Below are 19,459 nucleotides of genomic sequence, written 5' to 3'. Positions count from 1 at the left end.
TTAATTAAATTTTTTTTCCGATTTTCTTTTATCAAATAGTATTAAGAAACTTATTTGCTGATAAAAAAAATTACATTTCAATTCTAAATCAATAAATTGTTTATTTAATGAATTAATAAAAAATTAAGATGTAAAAATTACTATAAAATTGTTTAATTAAATAAATTTATTTTTTATTTTTGTTATGGAATAAAAAAAGGAATGCAAATTGTTTTCTTTTCCATTTATATATATATATATATATAACATGTTTATAGAATACATGAATCACTAAAAGCTGCTGAACTTGTTGAAACCAAACCAAATCACATTCCTTAGATTTGGTTAGTTTGAGTACATTAATTTCACGGTTTGATTCCGGTTAAATTTTTCTAAAAGGCTAAATGACCAAAAAGCCTAAAGTTTGTGTGTCAAAATGGTGATATGACATTAATGTGTCAAAATGTAGATTCCACTGATTAATATTAACATTAGCAATCTCTTAATGGACACAAGACGGAGACTATAATTGGAAACAAAAATAATTGCTAAAATTAAAAGAATAAGTTAAAATGACAGAAACAAACCAAGTCTAAACTTTTTTGGTCATTTAGCTTTTTATAAACTATCGTTACAAATTTGGTTTATTTGAGTCTTTGACAGATACATTGCCATAAAGTTTTAAGGGCTAAAACTAAGATTTAAATCTAGTCAAATGTATGAATTCACATATGTACTTTACATAAAAAATTTTATGAAACCTACAATGTTTGATTTGGCTCATTGAATACAAAATTACACATATTAAATACTTCAATGCAAAATTTTCTATTGGACATTTCAACTTGTAAAATCATATCAATTAAACATTTATTGGATATTTGATAAATGTGAAAGTTGTTCCAAAAGTTATACACTATTATATTAAATCAATATTTTACATGCAAAGGCTAAAAACATCAAAATACTATTTTTATTAGTGTGTAGAGGTGAATGACGTTCAGTGGCAGAGCATGAATTAAAGTTAAGAGGGCTAAAAAAATTTTCAAAAGTTCAAGGGATGAAATTAAAAATATTTATTATTTTAAAAAGTAAATTAAAAAATTTAAATATTTGTATGGGGTAATTCTTTAAAAGAATTTTTGCTAAGGCGGCCATCCTGGGCCCCTCCATACACCATTAATGATAATAAAATTCATAACTTTAAACGCAAAATAAATCCTATATAAAATTTCGAGCGTTACAATATTTATCTCATCTTCAACTTAATCTTCAACCATTCAAAATGTAGAAAAGAACTTGAAAGTCAAGTTTGTTATCCATCAATTGTTATAGAGAAAAAAATTAGTCATCTTGGAATATCTTCTCCTTAAAAAAAAAAAAAAGATTCCAACCTTGATTTGACTGTTTGAGTATTCAAGCTTTTTCACTCGCACAATGAAATCAATCTTTGAAATGCAAATTTTCGAACTCAAATGACTTGATCATTGATTTAGACAAAATGTGTAATGTTTGATTTTGATATGTTTATTAGAGTTATTGGTTTATCGATTTTACCTTCAATAATTGTATCAGTGCAAAAATAGTATAAAGTTGAATGAATTTTCTGAAAGTTATTATTAATTACGTCATATTTTTATTTTTAATTTAAAATGAAAAAGTGACACTCGAAACTTCAAAATACCAGCATTGCAAAAAGGATTAAAAAACCCTATAAACTCCTATACTCAACAAACTCGATTTATAAAACATATAAATTGTAATTGCTATTTAACAAAATAAAATTAACAGCATGTCTCTTAAATTTCAAGTTCATAATTTTAATTATTCATTAATTAACAAAAGTAAATTTAATTTGCATTCACAAATATGTAGATGAACAAACTATAAAATAAAATAAAGATTAAAGAGTGTTTTTTGACAAGACAAACTGAATTAAAAATGGAAGGAAGCAACTGGATTTTTTGTTTCCTTTCTTCACATTTAAATTTTTCCTCTATATATATATATATATATATATACCTGAATACATACATATAAGGGAGTGAGGTATACGTAGTTACCCGAAGTTACAGACATTGGGACCAATGTCCTGTGCATAAATTCGACCTTTTACGTGGACGACACGATCCGACTCTGCCGCTCTCTCTCTCTCTCTCTCTCTCTCTCTCACTCTCAAAGTCTTTATCTTTCTTTTCTTTTCTTCTCTTCTCTTCCTTTCAAGAATCAATGGAAATGGAAGATCACACTCACCATAATCAGTACACTGTAGATCTCCGCCAATTCATTAGCGGTGGACCTACCCACCATTTCCCATCAATCCCACAACCCCACCCACCTCCAACTGAACTCTACCGGAATCTGCAACCGCAGACCCACCACTATGATATGATGATGCTGTTGCCTCGTGGTGGTGGAGGTGGCGGTGGTTTACACGATTTTCATTCTGAGTCTACTGCTGCTGCTGGTCCTCCTTGCATGGCGGTAGCGGCTCCTCCTCCTTCTGGTGGGGGAGCTACTGGTAGTAGTGGAAACACCACTGTTGCTACTGCTGCTGCTACACCTACACTTAGTGGTTTGGAAGCAGAAGCTGCATCCTTTGGTGGTTGTGATGGTGGGACTGGAAGATGGCCTCGACAAGAGACCTTAACACTTCTTGAGATCAGATCTCGTCTTGATTCAAAGTTTAAAGAAGCTAATCAAAAGGGTCCTTTATGGGATGAAGTTTCTAGGTATTTTCTATATATTACCCTAGCTAATATCTTTATTCAACTACTACTACTTCTTTCTTTTTCTTGTTTCAATTTTTGGGGCTTTTTTTTTTTTTTTTTTTAATTACTAACTGTTGCTTCACTCTTCCATTGAGGAACAATATTCTTAAAAAATCACTTGTTAGTTTTTTAAAACTTTTCTCACTTCATGTTGATTGTGTATAATGATAATAATAGCTGAGGAAGTTTGAGTTTTTATTTTAAAAAATATAAAAAAGGCTTGTCATTTTTCTTTTTCTTTTGCTGGTGTTGCCTGAGAAACCTTTTTGGAGAAAATTTCGTTTCACTTTCACAGGTTTTGACTAAGAAAATGACTGCTCATGATCAGTAACAAAAGACTCAGGTGCTATTATTATTATTATTATTATATTTCTTCACTTCATTTTGTGGTTTTTTGTTGAATTCAAATGGGTTATTGTATAAGGGTTCAGTCCTGACTTGTTTTTCAGTTTGAAAATCTGTACCCTTCTTTCTGGTGCAAGTTTCCTGAAAAATGGCTGACCTTTTAGATACTTATTAGCTGCCCATCGACTGATAGTAATAGGAACCTTATCTCACCCACTTTTTATCTTTGTTTAGCGAATTTAATAGTTACCTATATGCTAAATTGGGCTAACTAAAACTAACTGACTAGCAAAACATATATATATTTAGCATTTGCTCAGCACATTATCACATGAACTTCATTGGGTACTTCACATTTCGATCTAGCTAGGGTTTGTTGATCTTTTTTAAAAAATTTTTTTTCACTTTTTATTTTCTTAATGTAGGATAATGTGCGAGGAGCATGGATATCAAAGGAGTGGAAAGAAATGCAGAGAAAAATTTGAAAACTTGTACAAATATTACAAGAAGACTAAAGAAGGTAAAGCAGGAAGACAAGATGGTAAGCACTATAGATTCTTTAGACAACTTGAAGCTCTTTATGGAGAAACAAGCAATTCTGCTTCAATCCCTGAAACTCATTTTGTTAATAATAACACTAATCTTCCATTTCACACCACTTGTACTACTCAAAGTAATAATCAAGAAACCAACTTTCACTCTCAAAATAAGCTTTGTGATAGTCTTAGTCTCTCAAATTCCTCTGAGTTCGACACCTGTTCTTCTGATGAGGATAATAATTTAAGCACAGCTACATTGATGGAGAATGACTCAATTGAAAAGAGAAGAAAGAGAAGAGATGGGAAGAGTTGGAAAGCAAAGATTAAAGAATTTATTGATTCGCAAATGAGAAAGTTAATTCATAGGCAAGAAGCTTGGTTAGAGAAATTGACGCAGACTCTAGAACAAAAAGAACAAGAAAGAATTGCTAGAGAAGAAGAATGGAGACAACAAGAAGCTGCAAGAATAGATAGAGAGCACAAATTTTGGGCTAAAGAGCGAGCATGGATCGAAGCTCGCGATGCTGCTTTAATGGATACTTTGAGAAAATTAACAGGAAAAGAAATTCAAAATCAAAGTGAAAAATGCCAAAGTGGAAATGAAAAATGTGGTAATTGGACTGATGAAGAAGTGACAAGACTAATGCAATTGAAAAGTAGCATTGAGTCAAGGTTTGCTCAAAATGAGGAAGAAGAAGAAGAAGAAAAGGAAAACGAAGAAGAAGAAGCACTATGGGAAGAAATAGCAGCAAAGATGGTTTGTATGGGATATCATAGAAGTGCAATAATGTGCAAAGAGAAATGGGAAAGTAGTATCAGTAATTATTCAAGAAAAGTCGCAAAGAAAAGAAAGGAGAATAATAATTCGAGAAATGGTTGTTACTATCCAAGAAATGATCAGTCAATGTATAATGCTGGAGCATCAGGTTACATTGATCAGATTAATGAACAAGAAAATCAAGAAACTGCAAATTCTAATGCAGCAGTAGTGAATGATAGCTGCTTTAGGTTCTTGATGAGTGATGGGACAGAGAATTTGTGGATGAATTATGGATTGAACGTTAATAAAGGAGATCATCATCATCATCATCATCATCATCATCATCATCAAAGCCAGCAAGACTGAGCTATCATAATTAATTATTTAATTAATTAAACAAATACTGACAGTTTGTTTAGTTGGTCTACCAAGCAGCAGGAAGAAGAGGATCCACGAAGATGATTATGATGTGGAGACGAGAAATTTGACTTGTTAAACTGGGTACGAGAATTGACACAAGATGGGACCTTATTGCAGTCTGTAAGCAAAGGATCAGACAGAGAGAGAACTGACGTAGGATTTTTATATTATGGGTATTGGAGTTTTTCATTTAATGGCCCTTGTTCATTATATAGTATTATTATTATTATATTATTATTATTATTATTATTATATATATTGGAGGTTTAAGATAAAAAATTGCATTGTTGTGCTAGTTCATGATTTGCTTCTTATATGGAATGATCGATTCCTTATTTATTTTTATTGATATATTTGTCAGGGTAATTCCATTTAAATTTCTATTTAGACCATGTTTTATCGGAGTAGTGAAATATTTAGATTTTCCTTTTCAAGGTAAAAGCTTCTCAAGAAAAGCAGGAGGTCTAAAATCTGAATACAGGTTCTCTTCTTGAAGGGTTCCTGAGAGGTGTTGTGTAGGCGTGTGCATGGTACAAGTAGCTTGTACCATTAAGAAACACTCTTTTATGTCTGTATATATACATAAAACAAGTACTTAGCTATGGCCAAGAAAAAATGTCGTTTTGCAAAGCACATATAGTGTTTTGATACTATCAGGATGCTGGTGAAAGCCGTTCAGCAAATTAATGTTTAATAATGAAAAAATGCATCCTACAAATTGAGTTTTAAAAACTCTCTGACGTGAACAATCCTCATTAGGGTTACTTTAAAAAATAGGGTTATACAGAGAGAGAGAGAGAGGACTTTCTTGAATGCTTCCCCTTGACTTGTCCTCTCAATTCTTACATCTTTGTTCAGGCTAAGATATTTTATTTTCTTTTTCCTATTTAATGGAAATAGAAGGAATATTCATATTAAAACATTAAGCTCCTGTAATGCGAGTAATTGGATCATTAATGCTCGCATATTGTTTGTAAAAATTGGTTTTCCAAAATTAATGAAATGGTACTTATATAATACTGACATATTAACTTTTTACTATTTTCCATCAGAAACATATATATATATATATATATATATATATATATATATATATATATATATATATAATCAGAAGTTATGAAAATGTAAAGAAATATTAAGATTTGAATGTGATTTTTGATGGACATAAAAACCTTAATTAATTGTACCTCTAAAGTTTTTTTCTTTATTATTCATTAAGAGTCAAATGGAATTCTGGACTTGGAATGAGATTGTCAAATTGGTATAATATATCATGAAGGGAAATTTTTATGTGGATTTCTTTGCTAAGCTTGCTGATGGTCCTCGTACTGGAATTGGTTACCCTTTGGTTGAGGCATAACATCAATGTCATTGCTTGTAGTCTCCTGGAATCTTGCTCCTCCCCTTTGGGAAAAAAAAGGTATTAGCTACATAACAGAGAATCAGTTTTCTTCTAAGTTTCCTTTCCTAATTGCTCTACATATTTAAATAGAAAAATAGATGATTAATTTGTCTAATAAATTCATAAATCAACTTTGAATAATCCTATATTTATAGCTTGAAGTAGTTTAATGATATATTAACTGATGGAAATTATAAAATGAAAGAAAAATAAAATATTATCTTTGAATTTCCCATTGAGGCGAACTTTCTGAGTTATATTACAAAAAATAAAGAGAAAAAGAAAGAAAGAAAGGGAAAGAGATGTCCCAAACAAAACCTCTCGAGAAACCTTTATTCTTGCTTCTTGGATAACAAACATGATGGTACCATACACAAACACACAAAGACGGTGTATTTACATGAACCGCAACACAAGAAAATGAACGTGTTATTGTGTCATATGAAAGTCACTGATGATTTTCTTTCTTTTATTTTTTTTTTAAAGGAAAGGACTTTTGATCCGTACGAATAAGGAAAGAGTAAAGAAGCTTCCCGTCAGGAGAAGCCAAAGAAAAGGGGAGACAATATTACAGTCACTATCTATCACCAGCAACAACAAAAGTGTTAGTATCATTTAATTTAATTTTATGTCTTGATTTCTTTTCTTTTTCGTGTTGTTTCTTGAAGCCTGCTGCTTGCTTGTCTCAATGCCTAGAGACAGTTTTAGTCATTTTGGCAGGCAATTGGAGGAAAGGAAAGGATATTTCTTGACAATTATGGGAATTTTTTTTTGTTTTAAAAAAAAAAAGGCAAAACCCAGCTTTTAGTTCTGGTGGTGGTCGTGGTGGTGGAGATGAAGGAGAAGACTGGTGGTGGGCAGTGCAGTGCCATTTCAACTTGATATGACAAGTTACTGAGCTTTGAGGGTTTTTTTTTTATATGTGTATATATATATATATATATATATATATATATATATATATATATATATATTTGCCAATTTCCATGTGCTGTTGCTTCTAAACTTGGCTAAAATTGGAAAGTCCAGCTTTGTAGCCTTACTCAACTATTTTTAACCTAGAAATAGCTATGGAAACATCAATTGCGTAACCTTTTAATAGATTCGATGCAGTTCAGATTCATCTTCAGTTCTTGTATTTTACACATGTATATTCTTAAGTTTTGGAAGATGTGATTGTATTTGTGGCCTACTTATCAATTTATTAGTGTTCAATATTCAATGAACTTGAACGTTTACACACCAATGAAAAAAAAAAATTATGCTTTCAAACATAACCTAAATCTTGTATCACCGCACACAAAGCCATATTCTAGCAACGAGTAAACGTAGAATCTGTCAATAGATATAAATTTGAATTTTCCCATCAATACTAAGAAAAAAAAAAAAAGAAAAATATTCTATTATCTCAGCCGGTGAGCGACTTGTATAAATTACCAGAAGGTCGCTGGCTATGGACCCACATGGGCTATTTAACTGGTTATATGGTTACTAACTGTTAATGGGCAGCCAATTTGCAGTGTATGAAAATGGGCCTGACCTTATAAAAGAACTTCGCTAAACTAAGCTCTATGTGGAAAATTAGATTTACATTTGAGTAGCATAGAAGAAAAATAAGGGATTTGAAGTTGCAAAATTACTTAAAAAAACAATGATTTTTTTTTTTTTTTTTTTTTTTTTTTTGATTATGATGGCTGTCTAATTCTAACCATCGAGAATGGGAGTAGAATGCCAGGCTAAAAGCCCAAGCTACCGAGCCTCGTTTACCCTTGAATTACATGTCGACATGCTAAAACTTATGGTTAATACATTACCAAATAATTTAAATTTTTTTTAATTTTAAATGGTTAATACATTACGTTAACACTCCATTTAATATAAATAAATTCAAAATATAAAATTTATTTGTGAATGAATTATTCATGTTGTATATGATTAATTTAAAATGTGTAATTCAATTGAATTTTACAAATTCATATATGAAATAAATTTATAATTTAAAATTCATTTACTTTTTTTTAAAATATCTTTGAAATAATAATTTTGCAAAAATAAATAATGAATACTAATTATATTTATATTATGCTACATAATTTTTTTATATTTTTATTAAAATAAATATATAAATAAAAATAATATTAATAAAATTATGCATTTAATTTGGTGATAAATGTATATTTAACTTGAATCTTTCTCTATCCTTAATAGTAAAAAACATGCTAAAAAATATTTTTAAAAAAGATGAAATATATTAAAATTAAAAATAATAAAAAAATATTTTTCTGAAAAAATAAATTTTTAAAATGATTTTAAAAATCAATTATGTCATCATATTCTCTTTATCCAATAAATCAATTAATGCAAGAAGAAGTGTTAAATTTGTGCTCTATCGAAAAAATTGCAAGCACTTTCTTCATTTCACTTTCTTCGTAGGTTAGGATACAGAATTTAGATTTTTGCAAAGACTGATGAATCAATTTCCAATAAAACAAAGGGTGTTTGAAATATGCACAATATTTCAAATCGTGAACTCGTTGGGACGAAATTATAAAAATCATGCAGGAAAAAGAATTGTGCCCATAAAATAAATTTTTTTTATATATTTTAATCAAAATGGAGAGGAAAAAAAGGATAAAAGTATTATTTTAGAAAAGTAGTCACATTCAGTTAATTTTCTGTATTTTGTTAGCCACAATCTCAATATTTTCAAATTATTGCAATCAATCAAGAAAGCTAAGTAAAGGGCAATGTGATGATTGCTGCTTGATGAAAGTAATTCGAAATGATACTTGATCCACAAATAATGATGGGCCTAGAGGGCCTGTGTCTGATGTATGACAATGATGATATGAATGTATGGGCTCGAGTCTTGTTTGATTGTGGACCCAGGTTTCATAAAAGTTTACGAGCAGCCATTTAAGTTCAAGTGTGGGTCCGATTCAAGGTGATGGGTCAGCAGTTATTAATTAAAGTATAGTAAATAAAACAAATGAAAGTGTAAGATTAAAGTTATAATTAAATAAAGCTAACTTATTAATTTATTACCAAGCTATCATCCATAAAAACTCCAAAAAAAATTAAAATTATAATATTATTAATATTCTTGCATTATAATAGTATTAGAAAAAAAAATTTTTAAAAGCTACAAAAGATAATTTATTAAAGCTTATTGAAAATAAAAACTCTAAAAAAATATTAAAATCTAAATTATTAATATTATTGCATATAAATAAAAATAATATTAAACAATAGACACTTAAAACTAAAAAATAAAGTTAGTTATATAATTTAAATTAATAATAAAAAAATTAAAAGGTTACTTAATATCATTCTAAATATAAAAAAAAATAAAAACTGCAAAAATTAATTACATAATAAGTAAAAATGAATCCAAATAACTGCAAAATATATTATATTATATAATAACTAAAACTAATATTAAAGAAATAAAAAATATTCAAAACAACAAAAGGATTAAAAAAAACTATTCGAACAATAGAGTTTCACATAGAATTGGAAAATTTATCATTTGCATGCTGTAATTGATCTTCAATTGTCTATCATATTAGAGTAAGATATCGATCATCATTATTTCTAGTATTGTTAAACTCATCAAAGAAAGAGTACAAAATATATTATCGGAATTTCCGAGTTGAGAACTTTTAAAAATTATTAAAAGCTGTATTAAGCATGTAAATGAAAAGGACCGTAGATTATAGAGTTCCACAATTATATTCCAAATGAGTTGTAAATATATAATATGGGTGCATACATTAATGATGTGAATTGTATTTTGATATGCCTATGAAATATAGTTAATGGACCTGAAGCCATGACTATGATTAAAATATGAGTTTAACTAATATAGGCTTACTATAGGTCTAGGAGGCCTTAAGCCTATCCAAATCCTAGTGCCGATCTGGCCCTTGGAACGGGTATATGGTATGAAAATATGATATTGTGAATCAAGTTTTGTTTGGGAAAGGGGTTACTGGTTAAGAAATGTATGGGTTCTAATGAGAAAATTTTGATTTCTTTAGCTTGATAGCATCTAGTTAGAAAAATTAGGGATGAGAGTTGATAAAAAATCATGGGATATAGCTTGAGAGGACAACGAATGTGAATAAATGCAATTTCTTGATGTAAAACAATAAAACATAAGAAATTCCTATACTTAGTGCATCTTTTGCGAGTTACTTATTTTATTGGATAGAGAAGGAAAGTTATATTTATGTCCTTAGTGGAACATAAAGGTATTTGGAGTATCTTATTTATTAATAAGCTAGCTGGGGTTTAATTTACTATTCATTTGGAATATTGAAAATGGGTATAAGAATAAATAAGTGAATTTGGGATAATTTTAGCAAATTTAGTGAGAAGAATACACGCAAGTATTCAAAGACTGAAAGCATAAACTATAAGATTATTGTATGTGTTAATGAGATGATTTAAGATTACATCTTAACTATAATTGAAGGTCAACTCATGTGTGTCAATCACATTATTTATTAATTTAAATTGCTCATGGTATGATTGAGGTACCAATTAGGGTGAGAGTTATTGATACATAATTTGGAGTCAATGTAAACCCACTCTGAATTCCTTAGCAATTGATAGTAATTGCGATTAAATGAATAGGATTATGTTATAAATGGCGGTTTGCGACATACCTTATGGTTAAAATGAATAATTGATTAGTTGGGTCCATTTGAGGACTGGTACATGGTAACTTAGATATTGAAGAACTCAATGAGGTATTAACCTTGCTTGGAGTAAAGTATATGACAACAACACAATTAAGGTTGATGATATTCCTTGATGATGTTCTTAGATTATATTAGATATAAACTTTACAAATTTTGAAGGTGATAGGCAGTTGCAATGGACTTGGAGGAAGAGAATATTTTAATGATATCATTGTTGGGATATTCAAGGGCATATATGGGAATAGAAATAAACACAAAGGAAGGACATAGTTTAATTGCAGGAATGTATCTTTATTCAACGCTTGCCATAAGTGAATGACATGAATCTTACATCATGGATGGATGAACCTAATGCCTAGTTGTACTTAGTCAAACCAAGCTAGTGTAGTGGCACCAATGCCGAACATTGAACTTGCTTGATGCTAGTAGTATCTAAGTAGTGTTTAGGCATGTAGGGTAGAATCTGTTATAAATGTAGATGGAATGTAATTATGAAATAAGCTAGTAAGGCATGGACATGGCAAGATATAGAGGACTTCAGCAAATTAATGGGGAGTTTGAGCAAATATTGCCTCCTTAAGCTATGTATTATTTAGTCGAGTGGTATTGAATTGATATATATATATATATATATATATAACCCTACCATTAGAAATCTTAATTGTCTGCTTCTAAACTCTTGGCATAGACAGATGCAAAACAATCAAGTTATAAAGGTTTAAGTTAAAAAAAAATGCTTAAACATTAAGCACTCTTAATATACGATAAGAGAAAAATACTTTCAGAATTATGTCAGGTCTCATTCCACTTAATCTAAACCCTTTTCTTGGTTTAGGAAATTAGAAATATATGCCTCAAATGCATCCCTGTTTCATTATAAGATTAACGTTTCATTATATGTATGCGTTAAATGTTTTGGGATATAAGTTAAAGGGAAAATTGTTTTGGAACGGTTATTTGAAATGTAATTGTCCTCTCTAGATCATTAGAGGAAGCTTCCGCAGAAAAGAAACATGATGGTTGGTGATAGAAGTACCATCCGAATACCGCACCCCTCCCTTTTCCTCAGTATTTGTTATTCACTCTTGAGCTATCTCTTTGGTATTTGAAGTATCTCTTACGATCTTGAAATCACTTATGTGTCCATTCTTACTCTTTTTTACTAAAATTTAATTCGATAATGAATTGTTTTAAGAGGGGAGATTGAAACACCCCGTGATTTTATTTTCAAAACTTTTGAATTTTTTTTTATTAAATAAAAAATCTGGATTTTTGACTGTATGGGCTGCAAATACTGTATAATCCTAATCCGCGCCCAAATTTACAGGGTTGGGCTCAAGCCCAAAACATATTATCGGAATTTCCGAGTTGAGAACCTTTAAAAATTATTAAAAGTTATATTAAGCATGTAAATGAAAAGGACTGTAAATTATGGAGTTCCGCAATTATATTCCAAATGAGTTGTAAATAAATAATATGGGTGCGTGCATATATTAATTAGGCTTACTATAGGCCTAGGAGGCCTTAAGCCCATCCAAATCCTAATGTCGGTTCGGCCCTTGGAAACGGGTCATGATAATAACTAACAACATATTGGTGCTATGCACAGTAAATATTTTTATTTATAATATTAGAGATATTGTCTAATAATATTTTTAAAATATATAATTTAATTAAGAAAAATTTATAATTTAAATTATTTAGAACTTCATATTTTGCTAATTTTTTTGTTGAAAATTGTTTAAATTAAAGAACATCTATTTCAATTTCAAATTAGACTAATTATATAAAAATTAATATCTATAATAAAATTGAAAATGAAATATATACTCAAAAACTATTGATTTAATTAATAAATTTTCTTAGATGATATTAAAAATAATAAAATAAAATAGATAATAAAAATTCAATCATAGACGTATATATATCATTCTTAATAATAATTTCATATAAACGACTTTCTTGTATGATTTATCAAAATTTTCCTAATTTGATAGAGTAATAGAAATTAGAAGAGAAAAATATATCAATGTCGAAAAGAAATTGTATAAAATTATTGAAATTATATAAAAAAAATTGATCTTACTAAACCTCAAAGAGCTTTCTTAATTTGCAATTTTAAGATAAATAAATATTGAAATGTATGGATATTCATTGTTAATAAAAGGGATAAGTATAACTTTAGTGTATGAACTTTTCATTTTTTTCTTTCTATTTTGGTGTTTGAATGGAAAATTTTATCAAATTAAGTATTTAAACTTTTTAACATTTGCATTTTAATGTCTCAGTCTAGTTTAGACTGGCCGGAAACATGAATGTGCTTAAAAAATTCATTTTGTCACATGTGGCAAATAACGTGGCATAAAGCACCTCCGAATCAGCTTTACACGTGGAATCCATGTAGACAAGCTAATGAATTTCCTATTTTGCGTAGTGGAGTCCGCAAATCCTAGTTAAATAAGTTGCAGTCTCATATTCTCTCGACTAATAATCATAGTCATAAATCAAATCTTAACCAACTTATGAATACATAAGTCAAATCTTAACCAGCTCAAAACTAAATCATCAAATATTAAATTAAAAACCTAAAATATTATCAATACATACCACAGAATAAGGAGATCCCATCACAAAAAATGCTTAAATTTCTTTCCTTCAATGAAATGGATCACAAAACTAACATTCAACAACAAATGGTTTTTGGATCTATCAACAAAAACAACAAAGTTTAGGAAAAATGTTGTTTTGGTTTTGCTAGTAAAAGTTTCATAATAAAAGCACCTGCACTTTCAACTCTAAAATGAAAAGGAGCTTGCAAACTTAAAAACAGAAGGCTGGAAAGTGCTTCTGGATCTAAGTGGGTTTATTTAGAGGGAGAAAAGATTAGAATTTCAGGGTTTTGAATTTTAATTAGCTTAATTTGAAAAGAGAAAAAAAAAATAGTAAAGATAAAAATTAATAAGTATGTGAATCGAAAAGCTTCAAAATGGAACCAATGCAAAAATAAAATCAACATTGCAGCAACTAAAGAGGACAAAAAAAAATATGACAGATCAAAGCAAAATAAATGAAAGGCAAATGTCATATGCTGATGTGATATTATCTTTGTCCATATCAGTTGCTAGGCATGCCAAATGGTTCCACTTTATCACAGTCAGAATTCCGGCATCCTAGTCCACAAGTAACATCTAATTGCAATTTTTTGAAAAATCAAGCACTCGATTGATAATTTTTTTATTCAGAACACTAAAATAGAAAAAAAAATAATTCAGATGCTAAAATTATAATTATCCTTTAATAAAACTATTAATAAATATTTTCACCATTAACCTTTTCAATCAATTTTTTTAAATATAAAATTTTCATTCATAATAATAAATGATAATTATGATATTTAATATCAATATTATAATAACATTAATTTAAAAAATAAGTTATAATGCACAATTACAAATTAATATGATAATCAAAATCAAAATTATGATACTTTTTTAATTAAAAAATAGGTTATAATATTTTAATTATTTAATTATTTAATGCATATTAATATGATAATTGATTGACAATTAATATTAATATTAGGTAATTTTAATTGAAAAGATAGGTAACAATATTATAAGAATTATAATTATTTACTAATATATATTAATTATGATAACTAAATGATTATTAATATCAATGTTTATATAATACTATAATCCTATGTGATATTATAATCCTATGTGGCATCACCAAAATTTAAGAATTTTATATGCCATTATGCCACATATTAACTTGGGAAAGAAAATGCTTGATATATATATATATATATACACACTAGTCGTCTTCTTGCGCTTCATGTGCAGATGTTATATGATGTTTAAAAATAAAAATACTATTTTATTATAACAAATAATTACTTTCAATAATTTAAATATCAAATATATTATACTTACTAATTTCCAAAGAAATAAAATAAAAAATAATATTTTTTTCATAGATTCTTGCAAAAGGATCAATATATTAACATATACATACATAAATCAAGTTTATAATTAATCTTGAATTTTTTTTTATTTTCTAGAAATATTTTAGTATGTTTTAAAATAATTTTTATAAATATCAATTATTATTGAATTCACTTTGAATAAATAGTCTAAAATATTGGATAAATTCAATAAAGATTAAAAACATAAAAAAAATTTTCATTAAAGTTTACTCTGATTTGAATTAGGTTGAGAAGTACTGTCATTTCCTCTCATAAAATAAAACATACATATCAATTTAATCATTCCTAAATTGATTATAGAGAACTAAATATATTCCGTAATTTTATCGCCATCACCATATTGATCAAGTTCAAATTTATTAAATGCCATGAAAATTAAGCATAAAAATTAAGCATAGGTGATAATCATCAAACACATCTTACTCTCTAAGGATTCAACTCTCAATCTCCTCACTGTAACAAATAAAAGTTGCAAACTATTAAACAATGAGTGGATTTTGAAAAATCGAAATTATTTATGATAACTTTCAGATAACTTTTATGCATAATCTGCGTTACCATAGTTACCATGTCGTTTCCTTTCATCCCCTATAAGGCACAAACCCCCTATATAAGGCACAAACAAATTTATTTACAGTAGAAGTTTCGAGATACACTTGTACTTGTCTCGATATTTTTTTTATTTAAGATGGATAAATTACAATGAGGTAAGTAGCATTATACAAGTTGTTCTCCCACCAGAAGAAAAAAATAAAAAAAATTACCGCATAGATTTAGGGAGAAAATTGTATAGCATTAATCTTAAAATATATCATTGTAATTAGCATTGTACAAGTTGTTCCTCCCACCAAAAGAAAAAAAAAAATACGGCATAGAAAAATAGTCCCTGTGTTATTTTAACAATTCAATGACCTGAGGATAACAAATACCAATTTCCAATCCTTCTTAATTTTAAATTTTAAACAGCAAAAGCATCTAGATTTCATTACCTGTTAGCTATTATGAACTTTTTTTTTTCCTGAATAAAAGGGCATGATTTCAAGGGAAAAAAAGAAGCTTAAATCTGCAATAAATTATACTAAACGAATCATGAAATAACCACTCACTAATTAAGACCCTCAAGAGGATTGGAAAAATAATTTTTTTTATTTTTTTACCTTGAAAATCTTAAAAAAATAAAAATAAATATAAAATTGATAAAAATAGTAATACACTAATGACTTACAAAAGTGGAGATTTTCTACGTTCCTTATCGCTCATAGCCATTATTGTGGAAGTTTCGCCAATTCGAAAGGTATATCCAAAATCCTTATCATAGCCTCCAACTTGGAATTTTTATGGACCAACATTTTAGGCCTTCATCCCCTCAGCATCTTGCAACATACTTGAGAATATTTATATAAAACCCACACAAAATGAAGGAAAGAACCAAACATAAAACTCTATTTACACCAGATGAAGGAGCATTTGAATTCATTAAATTGTAGAAATATAAAAGATAAAACACTTCCAAGTCAACTGAACAAAACCGTCCAAACTCAACAACAAGCAGATATTCCTCATGTTTTTCTTATTTTGATTACCTTCCATGGATATGCTAAAAACCTCATAAAGCAAATATAACAAAAAGACAGGTCCTAAAACTATGCCTGAGACAAAAGACAATCTATTATACTCCTCTGAAATTTAAAACGGAAACTTAAGACCTCTTTAGTATTTGTAGTCCTTGACATGGAGACTCTCTGAGGCACCCTCACCAAGAGTAGCATTACCCTGGTAAGTTCCAAGAGTTGCCTCTGAGTTGGCCTTAGCCCTGACCAGGAATGCAGCTTGAGCCTTCTGCACATTCTCTGGCTTACCTGCCCAAGCCTTGAGGGTACTTTGTTGAAGTGCACGTCCAAATGAGAAGGAAAGGGACCATGGCTTCTTGGTCTTGAGCTTGTTCATCGCATTCAGGTTGACGGTAGCTTCCTCCTCACTCTGCCCACCAGACAAGAACACAACAGCAGGAACAGCGGCAGGCACAGTGCATTGGAGGGCACGGACCGTGTACTCAGCAATCACCTCTGGTGCAACCTTGGCGGATTCTGATCCTGGAGTCACCATGTTGGGTTTCAAAAGAGTTCCCTCAAGCAAAACATGGTGGTCATTGAGAGCCTTGTAGCAAGCAGCAAGAACCCGCTCAGTTACATCAGCGCACTTCTTAATGTCATGAGGTCCATCAACCAAAATCTCAGGCTCCACAATTGGTACCAAGCCATTCTCCTGGCAGATGATGGCATACCTAGCCAACCCATTCGCATTCTCATTAATGGAAAGCTGAGATGGTTCATTAGGGCCAATCTTAAGCACAGCACGCCATTTGGCAAATCGGGCACCAGCTTCGTAGTACTTCTGGCATCGTTGGGCAAGGCCATCAAGACCCTGGGTGGTAGTCTCACCATTGGTGCCGGCAAGCTCAACAGTACCCTTGTCGACCTTAATACCAGGGAGGACACCACCCTCCTTCAAAATATCAACAAAAGGTTTACCTGCACAGCAACATTCAAATCAGAAAGCAATTCAAGCAAAAAGAAAGTCATCAGATAATGAGATCAAGCAGATAATGAACACATCATTCTTGCAAAATATTTGGATTAAAAAGAATATATATATATATATATATATATATATATATATATATATATATATATATAAAACAGAAAATCCCATTAAGAAAATTACCTGATTTACTCTTCTGGTAGAGGGTTTCCTCAAAGAGAATCACTCCACTGAGGTATTGGAGGGCTCCAGGAGTTGTGAAGAGGAGCTCACGAAGATCACGCCTGTTCTCCTCAACATTCTCAACATTTATGCTGGCAAGGCGCTTGCCAATAGTTCCAGTAGATTCATCAGCTGCAAGAATACCCTTCCCAGGGGTGCCAATGTAGGCAGCATTGCGGATGAGCTCATCTGCAAAGAGAGCGAAATTTTAATTGGACACGATTTTAGATAACCTCAAAATAGCAAATTCACGAAAGCACAAAACCATCAAAATATCATGGATCCACGTCAAAAAAACAAATACCAATCAAAAATCAACTTAGACAACAAATAAAAGTAATTGAAAACTAATGAAAGAAATAATTCCCCCGCAGATAAAATCGTTTAACAAAACATAATCCATTCTACTCTTGCACAATCAACCTTATCTAAAACACAAATACATAATAGAATTTAACTTGATATTAATATAGATCTTTATGAAGATCAAGAAATAAAAAATACAATCATAGCATACATCATATGATGCATGTTATGAAACAGTAGCAACTAGTTAGCTACAGCCATTAACTCCAGGCTCAGATCCATCAAATCTCAGATCTTCTCCATTAAAAATTTAGTAATCTTAGCTTAATCAAAACTGTGACTTAAAATTTTAGTTTTACAAACTACTGATATCGAAAGAGATCCGATTAAACAGATTAAATGCAAATAGATCTGCTTAATGACACAATATTCTTGTTATACTCATCCAATATGATCAGAATCAACTATAAATCCTCATAAGTAGAATCTGATTCCGATGTTAACCCACAAAACATTTTCTGATAACAAAAAATGTCCGTAATTGGTTGAACAAGAGATCTAAACAAATAATCTAAGAACAAAAACAATCTAACAAAAGCAATTAAATTAAAATTAGACAGCACTACGAAGATAAGATCTAACAGGAAAATCAGAGGACATAACAACTACAAGAATCTAGGGAAACAAACAGAAAGAGCAAGGAAAAATCGAGAGTTTACCGGCGTATTTGCCCGTGTAAGCAGACATGATTGAACAGTAGATAGAGGAGAGATTTCAACAGAAAGGGTTTTGATAAAGAGAGTGAGATGTGAGAAAGAGGGCAGAGACAAGGGGTTTTATTGAAGGGTAGGGGTTAGCAAAACAGCAAGAAAGTTAAGTATAGAAAGTAGTGGGTAGGGGTATCATCGATATTGTCGCAAGTTGCCTTTTGAATTCTTTTGCACGTAACGGTGTACTGCCGTTGGAGACTGTGATATCTTTCTGCTTTTACTCTTTTACCCTTGCTTTTTTTCAGGCCCATTGTTTTCCTTGCTCTGGTCAATCTCTCACCCTCGACAACCAAACCAAAATTCACTACACCTTTTTTTCGCTTTGATCAATCTATTACTCGATTAAACATTTGTAAACTGTCGTGAATGTCCAATTTGGCAATTTTAAGCTGTGCCTAGTTAATAATAAATATAGGCTAAAATGCATAAATATATTTTCATATTTTACAGAAAAAATTTTATAGTATTATTAATTTTATGAGTGATCTATTATGCTTTTAAAGTTATTAATTTTACTGATATTGTATTCTTCTCTAAATTAATAATAATATTTTTTTGTGTTTTTAATATTTATGTGTAATAGATTCACTTAATGTATGGTTAGTATAATTTTTAAAATAATAATTTTCACATTTTTCAACAATCTAATAAATTTTTAATTGATATAATTTTAAAAGTTTAAATATTCAATATAATAACTTTTATAA

The 19,459-nt window shown here is 29.7% G+C and overlaps 2 protein-coding genes across 2 annotated transcripts; one reads left to right on the top strand and one right to left on the bottom strand.

The window, feature by feature from the left end:
* Positions 1-2,087: 2,087 nt before the first annotated feature.
* Positions 2,088-5,165, top strand: PTL (Duplicated homeodomain-like superfamily protein). Its single transcript, XM_012211052.4, has 2 exons — positions 2,088-2,711; positions 3,521-5,165. The coding sequence occupies exons 1-2, from the start codon at positions 2,209-2,211 to the stop codon at positions 4,758-4,760; spliced, it is 1,743 nt and encodes a 580-aa protein (XP_012066442.1). The 5' UTR covers positions 2,088-2,208; the 3' UTR covers positions 4,761-5,165.
* Positions 5,166-16,358: 11,193 nt separating this feature from the next.
* Positions 16,359-18,860, bottom strand: LOC105629454 (fructose-bisphosphate aldolase 3, cytoplasmic). The gene is made up of 3 exons (XM_012211051.2): positions 18,702-18,860; positions 17,638-17,865; positions 16,359-17,444 (listed from the first exon to the last, which is right to left on the bottom strand). Exons 1-3 carry the CDS (start codon positions 18,727-18,729, stop codon positions 16,624-16,626), a joined length of 1,077 nt encoding a protein of 358 aa, XP_012066441.1. The 5' UTR covers positions 18,730-18,860; the 3' UTR covers positions 16,359-16,623.
* Between the last annotated feature and the right edge of the window lie 599 nt (positions 18,861-19,459).

The sequence above is a fragment of the Jatropha curcas genome, chromosome 2, assembly GCF_041381405.1.
Source record: "Jatropha curcas cultivar XTBG-Jc1 chromosome 2, XTBG_Jcur_1.0, whole genome shotgun sequence".
Classification (NCBI taxonomy): Eukaryota; Viridiplantae; Streptophyta; class Magnoliopsida; order Malpighiales; family Euphorbiaceae; genus Jatropha; species Jatropha curcas.
The sequence above is the reverse complement of the archived record's forward strand: the minus strand, read 5'-3'. Positions and strand labels throughout refer to the sequence as shown.

Coding starts and splice junctions, on each gene's coding strand:
- LOC105629454 (XM_012211051.2), bottom strand. CDS start 18,729: ATGTCTGCTTACACGGGCAAATACGCCG. Junction 17,866..18,701: donor TTACACGGGCAAATACGCCG/GTAAACTCTCGA, acceptor CTCTCTTTGCAG/ATGAGCTCATCCGCAATGCT. Junction 17,445..17,637: donor CTACCAGAAGAGTAAATCAG/GTAATTTTCTTA, acceptor GTTGCTGTGCAG/GTAAACCTTTTGTTGATATT.
- PTL (XM_012211052.4), top strand. CDS start 2,209: ATGGAAATGGAAGATCACACTCACCATAATCAGTACACTGTAGATCTC. Junction 2,712..3,520: donor TTATGGGATGAAGTTTCTAG/GTATTTTCTATA, acceptor TTCTTAATGTAG/GATAATGTGCGAGGAGCATG.